Genomic DNA, 14,970 nt, shown 5'->3' on the forward strand with positions numbered 1-14,970 from the left:
ATCAAAAAACAAAAAATACCGTTTTTGACAAAGGACTTGCTCACTATTGTGCCGAAATTTCAGCTTCCTAGCTCAAATGATGGCTGAGATATCGCCCGGACAAACAAACAAGAAAGAAAGAAAACAAGTACACATACATTCAAAGTACACCGCCCCATGCCAAATAATTAAATATGCTGCAGCGCGGCATTGCCGGGGCGCCTCCGGCGCCCGGCAATACCGCAGTGCAGCTCATTAAGGCTGCATTGGGAGGGAGAGGTGTACACTAATTGATTGATTAATTGTATAATTAAAATCAATAAAAGATTATCACAAAATATTTTCATAATCAATTGGCTAATCGCATAACTAAACCACTAGTGCTTCATCCGAAGATGTATCTTTTAGAAATTTAATTAAATAAGTCATTTATAAAAAATTAAATAATTAATTGATTACTCAATAAATAATTAATCGATTAATCAATAAATAATTAATAGATGAAATGATTAATCAATAAATCAAAAATATCCTTGATAGCCACATCACTTGGTCACTTATGTCCAAATATTAGCTTCCCAGCTCAAAAGGTGCCTGAGATATTGGCCAAATGAGAAAGAAAATAAATAAATGATTAATAATGAAAATAAATAAATAATAATCATAAAAAAATTAAATTGGTAATCAATTTGGTCAGAGAACACATAAACTATCACTATTTCATCAGAATCTGTAACTTAAAAAAAAAATTTTTTTGGGTCATTAATCGAATAATTAAATAATTAATCGATTAATTGATTAATTAATAAATCAAAAATATCCTTTGCAGCCAAATCACCTGGTCATTGGCATGTCCAAATATCAGCTTCCTAACTCAAAAGGTGCCTGAGTTAATAATGGTCAGAAGAGAAATGAAATTTAATTAATTAAATAAGTACTTAATTAAATGCTAATAATTAAATAACTCCTCAATTAATTGATTATTCAAAAAACAAAAAATACCGTATTTGACAAAGGACTTGCTCACGACTGTGCCGAAATTTCAGCTTCCTAGCTCAAAGGATGGCTGAGATATCGTCCGGACAACCAAGAAAGAAAACAAACAAGTACAAATACATTCAAAGTACACCGCCCCATGCCAAATAATTGAATATGCTGCAGCGCGGCATTGCCGGGGCGCCTCCGGCGCCCGGCAATACCGCAGTGCAGCTCATTGAGGCTGCATTGGGAGTGAAAGGTGTACACTAATTGATTGATTAATTGTATAATTAAAATCAATAAAAGATTATCACAAAATATTTTCATAATCAATTGGCTAATCGCATAACTAAACCACTAGTGCTTCATCCGAAGATGTATCTTTTAGAAATGTAATTAAATAAGTCATTTATAAAAAATTAAATAATTAATTGATTACTCAATAAATAATTAATCGATTAATCAATAAATACTTAATAGATGAAATGATTAATCAATAAATCAAAAATATCCTTGATAGCCACATCACTTGGTCACTCATGTCCAAATATTAGCTTCCCAGCTCAAAAGGTGCCTGAGATATTGGCCAAATGAGAAAGAAAATAAATAAATGATTAATAATGAAAATAAATAAATAATAATCATAAAAAAATTAAATTATTAATCAATTTGGTCAGAGAACACATAAACTACCACTATTTCATCAGAATCTGTAACTTTAAAAAAAAAAAATTTTTTGTCATTAATCGAATAATTAAATAATTAATCGATTAATTGATTAATTAATAAATCAAAAATATCCTTTGCAGCCAAATCACCTGGTCATTGGCATGTCCAAATATCAGCTTCCTAACTCAAAAGGTGCCTGAGTTAATAATGGTCAGAAGAGAAATGAAATTTAATTAATTAAATAAGTACTTAATTAAACGCTAATAATTAAATAACTCCTCAATTAATTGATTATTCAAAAAACAAAAAATACCGTATTTGACAAAGGACTGGCTCACTACTGTGCCGAAATTTCAGCTTCCTAGCTCAAAGGATGGCTGAGATATCGTCCGGACAACCAAGAAAGAAAACAAACAAACAAGAAAACAAGTACACATACATTCAAAGTACACCGCCCCATGCCAAATAATTAAATATGCTGCAGCGCGGCATTGCCGGGGCGCCTCCGGCGCCCGGCAATACCGCAGTGCAGCTCATTGAGGCTGCATTGGGAGGGAGAGGTGTACACTAATTGATTGATTAATTGTATAATTAAAATCAATAAAAGATTATCACAAAATATTTTCATAATCAATTGGCTAATCACATAACTAAACCAGTAGTGCTTCATCCGAAGATGTATCTTTTAGAAATTTAATTAAATAAGTCATTTATAAAAAATTAAATAATTAATTGATTACTCAATAAATAATTAATCGATTAATCAATAAATACTTAATAGATGAAATTATTAATCAATAAATCAAAAATATCCTTGATAGCCACATCACTTGGTCACTCATGTCCAAATATTAGCTTCCCAGCTCAAAACGTGCCTGAGATATTGGCCAAATGAGAAAGAAAATAAATAAATGATTAATAATGAAAATAAATAAATAATAATCATAAAAAAATTAAATTATTAATCAATTTGGTCAGAGAACACATAAACTACCACTATTTCATCAGAATCTGTAACTTTAAAAAAAAAATTTTTTTTGTCATTAATCGAATAATTAAATAATTAATCGATTAATTGATTAATTAATAAATCAAAAATATCCTTTGCAGCCAAATCACCTGGTCATTGGCATGTCCAAATATCAGCTTCCTAACTCAAAAGGTGCCTGAGTTAATAATGGTCAGAAGAGAAATGAAATTTAATTAATTAAATAAGTACTTAATTAAACGCTAATAATTAAATAACTCCTCAATTAATTGATTATTCAAAAAACAAAAAATACCGTATTTGACAAAGGACTTGCTCACTACTGTGCCGAAATTTAAGCTTCCTAGCTCAAAGGATGGCTGAGATATCGTCCGGACAACCAAGAAAGAAAACAAATAAATCAAAAATAAGTCATTTATAAAAAATTAAATAATTAATTGATTACTCAATAAATAATTAATCGATTAATCAATAAATACTTAATAGATGAAATGATTAATCAATAAATCAAAAATATCCTTGATAGCCACATCACTTGGTCACTCATGTCCAAATATTAGCTTCCCAGCTCAAAAGGTGCCTGAGATATTGGCCAAATGAGAAAGAAAATAAATAAATGATTAATAATGAAAATAAATAAATAATAATCATAAAAAAATTAAATTATTAATCAATTTGGTCAGAGAACACATAAACTACCACTATTTCATCAGAATCTGTAACTTTAAAAAAAAAATTTTTTTTGTCATTAATCGAATAATTAAATAATTAATCGATTAATTGATTAATTAATAAATCAAAAATATCCTTTGCAGCCAAATCACCTGGTCATTGGCATGTCCAAATATCAGCTTCCTAACTCAAAAGGTGCCTGAGTTAATAATGGTCAGAAGAGAAATGAAATTTAATTAATTAAATAAGTACTTAATTAAACGCTAATAATTAAATAACTCCTCAATTAATTGATTATTCAAAAAACAAAAAATACCGTATTTGACAAAGGACTTGCTCACTACTGTGCCGAAATTTCAGCTTCCTAGCTCAAAGGATGGCTGAGATATCGTCCGGACAACCAAGAAAGAAAACAAACAAACAAGAAAACAAACAAGTACACATACATTCAAAGTACACCGCCCCATGCCAAATAATTAAATATGCTGCAGCGCGGCATTGCCGGGGCGCCTCCGGCGCCCGGCAATACCGCAGTGCAGCTCATTGAGGCTGCATTGGGAGGGAGAGGTGTACACTAATTGATTGATTAATTGTATAATTAAAATCAATAAAAGATTATCACAAAATATTTTCATAATCAATTGGCTAATCGCATAACTAAACCAGTAGTGCTTCATCCGAAGATGTATCTTTTAGAAATTTAATTAAATAAGTCATTTATATAAAATTAAATAATTAATTGATTACTCAATAAATAATTAATCGATTAATCAATAAATACTTAATAGATGAAATGATTAATCAATAAATCAAAAATATCCTTGATAGCCACATCACTTGGTCACTCATGTCCAAATATTAGCTTCCCAGCTCAAAAGGTGCCTGAGATATTGGCCAAATGAGAAAGAAAATAAATAAATGATTAATAATGAAAATAAATAAATAATAATCATAAAAAAATTAAATTATTAATCAATTTGGTCAGAGAACACATAAACTACCACTATTTCATCAGAATCTGTAACTTAAAAAAAAAAAATTTTTTTGTCATTAATCGAATAATTAAATAATTAATCGATTAATTGATTAATTAATAAATCAAAAATATCCTTTGCAGCCAAATCACCTGGTCATTGGCATGTCCAAATATCAGCTTCCTAACTCAAAAGGTGCCTGAGTTAATAATGGTCAGAAGATAAATGAAATTTAATTAATTAAATAAGTACTTAATTAAACGCTAATAATTAAATAACTCCTCAATTAATTGATTATTCAAAAAACAAAAAATACCGTATTTGACAAAGGACTTGCTCACTACTGTGCCGAAATTTCAGCTTCCTAGCTCAAAGGATGGCTGAGATATCGTCCGGACAACCAAGAAAACAAACAAGAAAACAAACAAGAAACCAGAGTGAAAACTGAGTACTCTCTTTCAGCGTGCGTCACTGCCGAGCCCCCTTCGGTGCCCGGCAATGACGATTTGCAATGCCTGGAGGTGGCATAGGAAAGGAGCGGTGTACAACAAACAAGAAAGAAACCAGAGTGAAAACTGAGTACTCTCTTTCAGCGTGCGTCACTGCCGAGCCCCCTTTGGTGCCCGGCAATGACGATTTGCAATGCCTGGAGATGGCATAGGAAAGGAGCGGTGTACAACAAACAAACAAGAAAGAAACCAGAGTGAAAACTGAGTACTCTCTTTCAGCGTGCGTCACTGCCGAGCCCCCTTTGGTGCCCGGCAATGACGATTTGCAATGCCTGGAGATGGCATAGGAAAGGAGCGGTGTACAACAAACAAACAACCAAGAAAACAAACAAACAAGAAACCAGAGTGAAAACTGAGTACTCTCTTTCAGCGTGCGTCACTGCCGAGCCCCCTTCGGTGCCCAGCAATGACGATTTGCAATGCCTGGAGATGGCATAGGAAAGGAGCGGTGTACAACAAACAAACAACCAGAGTGAAACTGAGTACTCACTTTCAGCGTGCGTCACTGCCGAGCCCCCTTTGGTGCCCGGCAATGATGTTTTGCAATGCCTGGAGATGGCATAGGAAAGGGGCGGTGTACAACAAGTTCAGATACATTCAAAATACACCGCCCCCATGCCAAATAATTAAATATCCTACAGCGCGGCATTGCCGGGGCGCCTGCGGCGCCCGGCAATACTGCAGTGCAGCTCATAGAGACTGCATTGGGAGGGCGAGGTGCACAAAAACAAGAAAGCCAGAAAACAAACAACCAGAGTGAAAACTGAGTACTCCCTTTCAGCGTGCGTCACTGCCGAGCCCGGCAATGACGTTATGCAGGCACCTGGAGATGGCATAGGAAAGCAGCAGTGTACAATAAAGGGAGCGGGAGACAAGATGGGGAGAGAGAGGGAAGCATACAAGTACAACAGTAGAGAACAGGGACATCGGGAGATCTGTGGGAGAGAGAGGGCTTGGGGGAAGGAGGAATGGAAAGGGTGGGGGGGGGGGGGGGGGTGGAGTTGGGAGAGGTATAAAACACATGGACACTGCTCGGACTTCAAGGAAAGAAGTCGGTATTTCAAAAAAGTGGATCTGGGGGTGAATTAACTGGGGGTATAAAAGATCAAGGTTTTGGATGGGGGAAGATAAGAGATGGTGGTGAACAGCTGTTTTAAAGACCTGGAGGGAGGAGTGGGATTGAAGAGAGTGGGGGAGTTTGTTCCAGAGGTGGGAGAAAAGAGGAATGAAAGAGGGAAGGTGAGCAGAGAGTCTTGATTTTGGCAGTTTCACCAGAAGAGGGTTGCAGGCAGATCTTGTGCGACCTGTAGGAATATTTGGGGGACATAACACAGAGCTGGGGGAGCAAGGCCGGAGAGGAGTCGGTGGAAGACAGAAAGACCACCAACCTGTCTGCAGTGAGTGAGTGAAAGGCGCTCGGAGGTAGCTTCTTCGTGGGAGATTCCAATGATTCTGAAAGCTTTGGTTTCAACAGCGTGACGCCGAGCTAGGTGTGAGGCAGGAGCACCAGCTCAGAGGGGGGAACAGTATTCCATTGAGCTGCGGATGAAAGCCTTGTATGTGGTGAGGAGCTCAGGTGTGCCAAGGAAGGACTTCGCACGACGGAGGATGCCTAGTCGGCGATTGGCTTTGGAGGCCAGCTTGGAAATGTGGTTTTCCCAGGAAAGATCATGGCAGATAGTGAGACCCAAAAGCTTGAGTGACAGAACTTCTTGGAGTGGACTTTAAATTAAATTGACTAAGATTGATTAAAATGATTAAATTAATTAAATTGAGAGGACTAAAACTTAAATTGAGCACTTAAAAAATTTAGTTATTCTCATATCCGAATCCATATTCAGATCTTCACCAAAATCGAATCTCTTTGTCCTTGTCACACACACAACCTCTGCAGCAAGTTTCGTCCAAATCCGTCCACAACGTTTTGAGATATCCTGCGAGGTATTAGTCAGGTTCACTATGTCAATAAATTATGTTTCGTTCCAAATCATGGTAGATTAGCAAACCTATACATTTTTGGAAAGGTTATAGCATAAGGAAACTAAAAATCAATGTTTACATTTGGAGAGATACCTGTATGGCGGCCATTTTGGATTTTCAAAATGGCCACTGGCACTGTAAAATACATATTTTGTTCTATTTCTGCCTCTAATTACCCTAAAAACTTTTAAAAATATACTAAACCTATATTTTCAGGGACAAGGAATCCAATGAAAGTATCAAATTAGTGCTATGGGGAATGGTAAGACACGAATCAAAGGTTTTGAATTGCAAAATGCTGTCTTTATATTCGCGATAAGTTGCATAATCAAATACATGTTATCATTTTGTACAGGCAGTTAATAACATCAAAATGTGTCACAATAATTCATATCACCAAACATACACAGGCAGTCAGCAAAATCATATATACACATGCAGTCAGTATAACTTCACATCTACACAGGCAGTCAATGACAAAATATACACAGGCAGTCAATGGCATCAAACATACACGATTACAGAATATGCCATTTGGAGTTCGTCATCACTGTCCTGTGTGTCGTATCCGACAATATAGTCCGCATCGTTTTCACAGTCCGTTCCACACAAGCAAAGGTCGGTCAAATTGATTGGCAAGTCGAATGGTCGATCGAATCGAATTTGATGTAAATATCAGTCGTTTCCCGATGATGGCAGTCACCTCGTGTCGTTTGCCCAGAGTACACCTCAGCAGCAAGTGGTGGGCAATGCAGTGGTGCTGTCTTTGTAGAATCGGTCCGATTCAGCTTAACCTAGTACATCTCAGTCTTTGCCACTGCACCACTCTGTGTGACTGCTCGTGACGCTTCTTGAGACTTGAGCTGGAGCAAGCCTTCCCCTCTCATGCACCTTTCAATACATTGAGTGACTTGCTAGCCTCATAGCCTCATGCGTTCCTGAAGGACCATGAAAAGCTATTCTACTGTTCTCAGATCTAATGTAATTTGTTACTCTGGTGAGCCTCTGCATCGTTTAATGCTCAGCTTGTTTATTTTAGCTTTTACATTTTGCATTGGAACGGAAATCTTTTTATTAGGAGACGTTCTTCGAAGATTCTTCCAATATGCACATTGTATTCTAATATAGGCCATATCCTGAGAGTAAAGAAGAGTGGAGTTAAGACAGTAGTAATGCAGGGGTTTTTTTTTTTTACTCAAAGTAGTTAATGCATGGAATGGTCTCCCTGCAAAGGTAGTAGCAGCAGAAACAGTCGATAAGTTTAAATTTTAATTGGATATAGGTACCTGGAGGGTATTGTACAGAGAAGTGCATAGGGATATTGGCAGGACTTTTAAGTAGCTCGAGTATGGATGGGTGATTGTGTGCGTCTTTGTGGAGTGTTGTCTGTAGGGGTCCTAAGTCAAGGGGTGGTGTGTGGTTGCACTTTCACAACCAAGAGCCACCTTCACCCACCCCCCTCCCCACTCACCTAGAAAGAAACATAGAGATACAAGATAAAACAAAAACAAAATTAACACTTAATAAATAATTAAAAACACAACAATTTTTGCATTTTTGGTTCACAAGTTATCAAGTGTCCACTATATTCGTCACGTGTGTGCATCTGTCTGTCTGTGTGTCTGTGTGTCTCTTCTGTCCGCAGCATAACTACCCGATGATATCATTCGATCTTGATGAAACTTGGGTGGGAGGTTGATATCATGATCTAGTTGTGTCCTGCCGAGAGTGGGCGTATTGCGCCCATTGTGGGCGGAGCCACGCCTGAAAAAGATGTCTTTTTAGGGGGTAATCGAGTTCAAGCTACATCTTCTCCGAGGGAGTTGGTGGAATCTGACAGGGGTTACGATATTTGGTTAGGCGAATGTCATGTGTCTAGCCCCACGGAGCTCGAGTTTTCATTTTTTATTTATTTATTTTTTTATTTATTTATTTATTTCATTTTTCACCGAATTTTCGGTATTGTGTAGCTAACTAACCTCATAACTGATTACACATTATTTTCTATCTCATTTCAAGGTCAGTAACCTTCGTTTTGACATTTCCGGGCCTGGCCTGTCCGGGCCTGTTTCGGTTATAGTCCGTCCTTTGTCATTGAATACCGCTCGCTCGTGAACCATCGTCGTCTCCTGACTTGTTCTTTTTAAATATAAACAAGTCAGGAGACGACGATGGTTCACGAGCGAGCGGTATTTAATGACAAAGGACGGACTAAAACCGAAACAGGCCCGGACTGGGAGGTCGGGGGCCCATGTGTCAGGTGTCGGCCCCCAACATGTGGTGTACATGCCTATTTGCAAAGGGCCCCACTGCGCTGCGTTATGAGGTTAGTTAGCTACACAATACCGAAAATTCGGTTAGATTCCGACAACTTTGAAAATTTGACCTTTGTGACCTTCAAAGGTCAAAGGTTGAAGATTCTGAAATTTGTTGGAAAACTTGTATTTCATGATGTATGTGATAATATAAGATCATGTATGACATTTCACCCTACCAGGAAGCGAACAATGTAATAAAACCATCAAAAATCGACTTTTCTAAATTTCGTGACCTTGTGACCTTGACCTTGGGGCAAAAATGAAAAATCGAGCTCCGTGGGGCTAGACCAATGACATTGGCCTAACCAAATATCGAAACCCCTGTCAGATTCCACCAAACCCCTCGGAGAAGATGCAGCTTGAAATCGATTACCCCCTAAAGAGACATCTTTTTCGGGCGTGGCTCCGCCCACAATGGGCGCAATACGTCCACTCCAGGCAGGACACAACTAGATCATGATATCAACTTCCCACCCAAGTTTCATCAAGATCGGATGATATCATCGGGTAGTTATGCTGCGAACAGACAGACACACAGACATGCACCCATGACGAATATAGTGGTCACTCTGATAACTCGTGAACCAATTGTTCTCGTGTTGATGTGGCACAGACTGTGTGTGTGTGTGTGTGTGTGTGTGTGTGTGTGTGTGTGTGTGTGTGTGTGTGTGTGTGTGTGTGTGTGTGTGTGTGTGTGTGTGTGTGTGTGTGTGTGTGTGTGTGCTGCACTTAAATGAGTGTCACAGGTCTACAAGAGCTCTGTGTGGTGGTAGTGGTGGTTGTTGTTGTAGTTCTTGTTGGGGATCGGTTTTTAAAATGTGCAGGCATTGGTCAGACAACTGTCAGACCCAATCCACATTTGTCGCTCAACTCCACCCACCATGGCTATGGCACGCAGACGAAATAATATGGCCGCTTGGTTTTCTGGTGGGCCTAAGACATCAGGCCTGTCGGCCCTTGCTGATTATACACTGCCTGGGTTTGTTGCATCAGATTTCCATTGGCTTTGTTTGGGTCGAATGTTATTCATGATGAGGGACCATGAAAAATTTAAACTATGTCCAATAAAAGCTAAGTTTAATCGAGCCTGTCAGCACGCACCGTAAGCGGCTCCCTAAAAATAATGTTACGTTATTTTTGAACGGCTCCATATTGGGGTTAAATTATCTGACCCTGTGACAAATCGGCTCGTTCTGCTGTAACCGTGGGGGAGGTGGACATGGATGAGAGGTGTCGAGTTTCCCAATCGCGCTGTCCATCTTTTAAGAGTGCTTCAAATGCGCGTTTCCCAATCGGCCTGTTACCGGATTTTCTCACAGGTTGTGTGTGACCACAGTGCGGTCATTCTTGCTGTGGTTTCTTTCAGGATGTCATTAAACACATTGATGTACTCATTTGTGATGTTCAGAATAATTGTTTACAAGTGTTTGTATCATTGGTAGCTCGTACTTGAGAAAACGACGTCGGTGTTCAACATTTGATGAGGATTGCAAGATAAATCCCATGTGAAGTGTCTTGTAATTGTCAGGATGACAGTATGACCGATGTCAGGTCGATGAGCAATGTCGCTCACTTCTGACGGACAATCTTGAGTGATGATCCAGATGTCTAACCATTGCCGTTATGTCCTAGGTTCGGTGGTGCTTTTGTGAGTGACCTCCTGAGCGTGTGGATTGCTCAGAATCTTCTGATTGTTCCACATACACTACTGGTCAAAAGTTTTAGAACACCTACATTTTTCCAGTTTTTATTGAAATTTACACAGTTTAATGTCCAGTGAATAACCTGAAATGGTACAAAGGTAAGCAGTAAACTGCTCGAGGTTAAAAAAAAAGTTTAGGTTAGCAAAAACGGGAAAATAATATAAATTGCACAGTTATATTGTAAAAAAAGGCCTTCTTCAGGGAACAAGTAATGGGTTAACAACTTACAGCTGTTCTGCAGCAATGTAAGTAAATTAAGCCTTGAAAGTTGATGCAAATAATTCCTACAGGTGTCCCAACCTCTGCTGATTACTTGATTACAAATCCCCTGTCTGTATAAAAGCAGTATTGGAACAGACTGTTATTACACCCTCTGAAGCATTATTTGGACAATATTGCACTGCAGGAAGTAGTATATTGGAAACTGGAGGAAACTCTGACAGGAAGAGGTCTGGCAGACCCAAAGCCACAACAGAATCAGAAGACAAGTTTCTGAGAGTCAACAGCTTGCGTGATAGGCGGCTCACAGGACACAGCTTAACACTGGTCGAAGTAAGCCAGTCTCAGTTTCAACTGTGAAGAGAAGACTTCAAGCTGCAGGTTTGACAGGTCGAGTAGCAGTAAGAAAGCCATTGCTAAGATGGCAAAATAAGAAAAAGAGGCTTGCTTGGGCCATGAAGCACCGCCAGTGGACTACTGAAGACTGGAAGAATGTCTTATGGACCGGTGAATCTAAATTTGAAATCTTTGGCTCATCACGCAGAGTTTTTGTATGCCGTCGAGTAGGTGAAAGGATGGTTCCTCCATGTGACACCAACTGTCAAACATGGAAGAGGAAGCGTGATGGTCTGGGGCTCTTTTGCTGGATCCAGAGTCGGCGACTTGCACAGAGTGACTGGCACCCTGAACCAAAAGGGCGACCACAGCATTTTGCAGCACTATGCAATACCCTCTGGTATATGCCTAGTTGGTCAGGGGTTCATCCTACAGTAAGATAATGACCCTAACACACCTCCAGGCTATGTCAAAACTACCTTCAAGGAAAAGAACAAGACGGTAGGCTTCAAATCATGGAATGACCAGCACTGTCTCCAGACTTAAACCCCATCGAGCTGGTTTGGGATGAACTGGACAGAAAGGTGAAAGCAAAGCAACCGACAAGTGCAACACATTTGTGGGAACTTCTGCAACAGTGTTGGGAAGAACTTCCCGAACAATATTTGATTTCCATTGTAGAAAGAATGCCACGAGTGTGTTCGGCGGTTATATCTGCAAAAGGTGGCTACTTTGCTGAGTCAAAAATTTAAATTAAATTTTGTTAAACAAAATGATTCTATGATTTCTTTTTTGTTTCTCCAATTGTTTATTTACTCTATGCTTAATTTCAGAGTACATTGAGACATTAAACTGCGTAAATTTCAATAAAAACTGGAAAAATTGAGGTGTTCTAAAACTTTTGACCGGTAGTGTCGATTTACTTTTTTTTAACATTAGGACAGATTTATATACTGTACATTGATTTACATTAGGACATATGAAATCACGTGTTTGTCACCTTGTGAAAGGTCTGCTCTAACTTGGAGCTCTATTTTGTTTTATCTCTGTCTCGCTCCTTTCCCTCCCCACCCCCTTTCATGGTGAAGTACCTTTCTATCTATATACATCGCTGCTTTGGATGGTAAGATAGTGCGTACGATCGTGCGACGTGACGCACAGCGCTTTGCTCTCGAGCTCGCCAAATGGCTCCTTATTGCTGTGCCGGCCACGTTCATAAACAGCGCCATCCGGTACCTCGAAGGACATCTCGCGCTCTCCTTCCGCAGTCGCCTTGTGGAGCACACCTATGAGCTTTACCTGCATGAACAAACGTACTACCGCGTGCTTCACATGGACTCGCGACTTGCCAATCCAGACCAGGCGCTCACCGAAGACATAGCCGCTTTTGGACAGTCGGTTGCTCACCTCTACTCAAACTTGACAAAGCCCTTTTTGGATGTGCTGCTCACCACGGGTGCCCTCATTCAGCAGGCCAAGGCAAAGGTTGTGAATGTTTTGATTTGAATTTGTATGGCATTACTCAAAGCTTCTTTTTACGATTGTTGATTCCCACCAGGATTATTAGTCTGTGTGACAGTTTGGATAAGGGCAGCATTTTGAATTTGGACCAATTTTTAGGAGTAATTAATTCGCAGGGAATGTAGTCCAGCAGCTAAGCTAAATATAGCATAACAATTGTGCATTTTGTGAGGAAAGCACCAAATTTGGCACACTAGTAGACTATCATATTATGAAAAGATCTGGATATTGGGCCATCTCAGATTCAGAGATTTGATTTTTGCAAGATTTGCAGATTTTGCAGATTTGCAAGCTGAGATTGCAACGCCAGGGACGGCCGACTCCTTCCTGCGAGCTGCCCACGTCACCCGCACAAGAAGAGCTCATCAAATCACTGCAGCGGCACTGCACATCCTGCAACACCGTGCGTATGAACGCCACTGTATGACATATGCTGATGATGCAGAAGACCTGCCTGAGTTCGAAGACTGGTGTCACCAGAGAGGAGAAGACATTCCCAACTTTCAGTACTGGGCAACTGTGCTGGAACTAGAGATGTTGGTACTGGTCTACGTGCGTTCTCTGCGGCAGGCTTCATTCACGATGTACCTTGATGCCCTGACGGAACTGGTCCCATGGTTCCATGCCTTAGACCACACACACTATGCCAGGTGGGTCCCTGTTCACCTGAGGGACATGGTTGCACTCCCAATGAAGCACCCTGATGTAGCCAGAGAATTCAGGGCTGGCAACTTCACTGTACAGAAGATGAAGAAGGTGTTCTCTTCGATCCCAATCGAATCGAAATCTTGCAAAAATCAAATCTCTGAATCTGAGATGGCCCAAAATCCAGATCTTTTCATAATATGATAGTCTACTAGTGTGCCAAATTTGGTGCTTTCCTCACAAAATGCACAATTGTTATGCTAAGTTGCCCCACTAATGGTATAGATTCATGGATGTAACGTTTCCTTAACATTTTGTGAAAAAGAAAAAATCCTGTCCCTTTTTTCCTTGTTTCTCCATCTTTTCTTTTAATGCTTGTTGTTTTCTTGAATCAGGACTATGTTTTGATGTCGACAGTGGCACAGGGAGTCATGTTATCAGGAGCTTTCGTCTTTGGTGAATGGATAGATAAGTAAAGATAAACCACATCGAATTAAATTGCACGAACCATTGTGGCCACGTATGATGTCATTGAGCATAAGGGGAGAAACAAAAATGTAAATCTGCCAGAAAATCTAAAACCTGCTTTTCAAAAGTGTGTTTTAAACATTTAAAATGCCATGATGCTCCTGAACTGCAGTTAAACTCTTGCTTCAATTTCACACACTCGTTATGTCACGTACTCCATCACTCGATTGGCGTTTCTGCTTATGAGCAGGGAGTGAGAGCTATCTTTAACTCCACTTACTTGCAGAGCACCAAATAAATTTAGTCCCCAAAATCTCACAGGTTGTTAACTAATGGATTATGACAGTGATCCTGTGGACTTGTAATAATTAGTTTGGACACAACCCGGTTTATGGATTTTCATGTGTTCTCGGCAGGGTGCTAGCTTCAAGGGTCCCGGCTTGATCGCAGGTCTGGTCATCTACATCACGGCACGTGTGCTGCGAGCGAGCTCTCCGCGCTTTGGCAAACTGGTAGCAGAGGAGGCTCAGCGGAAGGGTTACCTTCGCTACGTACACTCCCGTCTCATTGCCAATGCTGAGGAGGTGTCGTTTTACAGGGGACACGAGGTGAGTTGCCGTGGGCTAAGCTCGCGTTACTGTCGCAACATTCTTTCTAATTGTACAACACTGCTCTGCCATTACCCCCCTCTCAAGTGGTCAACTCTTCCTCCTGTGCAGGTGGAATTGGCCTTGTTGAAAAAGAGCTACAATGAGGTTGCGCAGCAGGTACGACTTGTCCTGGCCAAGCGCATGTGGTACGTCATGCTGGAGCAGTTCTTGATGAAGTACTTGTGGAGTTCCAGCGGCCTCGTCATGGTGGCCTTGCCAGTCATCTCTGCTACTGGATACTCTGCTACTGGTATAGTGTTTATCTGCTCACCAGTACTTGTGCACCTTATTTGGTGGACATGTCAGCTATAATATACAGATTGGTGAGGGTTGATGGAAGCATGCTTGTCGCCACCTCGCA

General features: G+C 40.0%; 1 protein-coding gene across 3 annotated transcripts in view; it reads left to right on the forward strand.

Annotated features, from left to right (window-relative positions):
* The window catches only part of ABCD1 (ATP binding cassette subfamily D member 1), a 70,924-nt gene that overhangs the window by 10,938 nt on the left and 45,016 nt on the right, over window positions 1-14,970 (forward strand). For 2 of the 3 annotated variants that reach the window (XM_068104550.2, XM_068104551.2), the window contains exons 3-5: window positions 12,414-12,810; window positions 14,376-14,567; window positions 14,679-14,859. In XM_068104550.2, coding sequence (XP_067960651.2) covers window positions 12,414-12,810; window positions 14,376-14,567; window positions 14,679-14,859 — 770 coding nt within the window. The remainder of the gene's footprint in view (window positions 1-12,413; window positions 12,811-14,375; window positions 14,568-14,678; window positions 14,860-14,970) is intronic. The other variant, XM_068104552.2, reaches the window with a different exon arrangement.

Source organism: Myxine glutinosa, chromosome 12 (assembly GCF_964187855.1).
Source record: "Myxine glutinosa chromosome 12, kmMyxGlut1.1, whole genome shotgun sequence".
NCBI classification, from domain to species: domain Eukaryota; kingdom Metazoa; phylum Chordata; class Myxini; order Myxiniformes; family Myxinidae; genus Myxine; species Myxine glutinosa.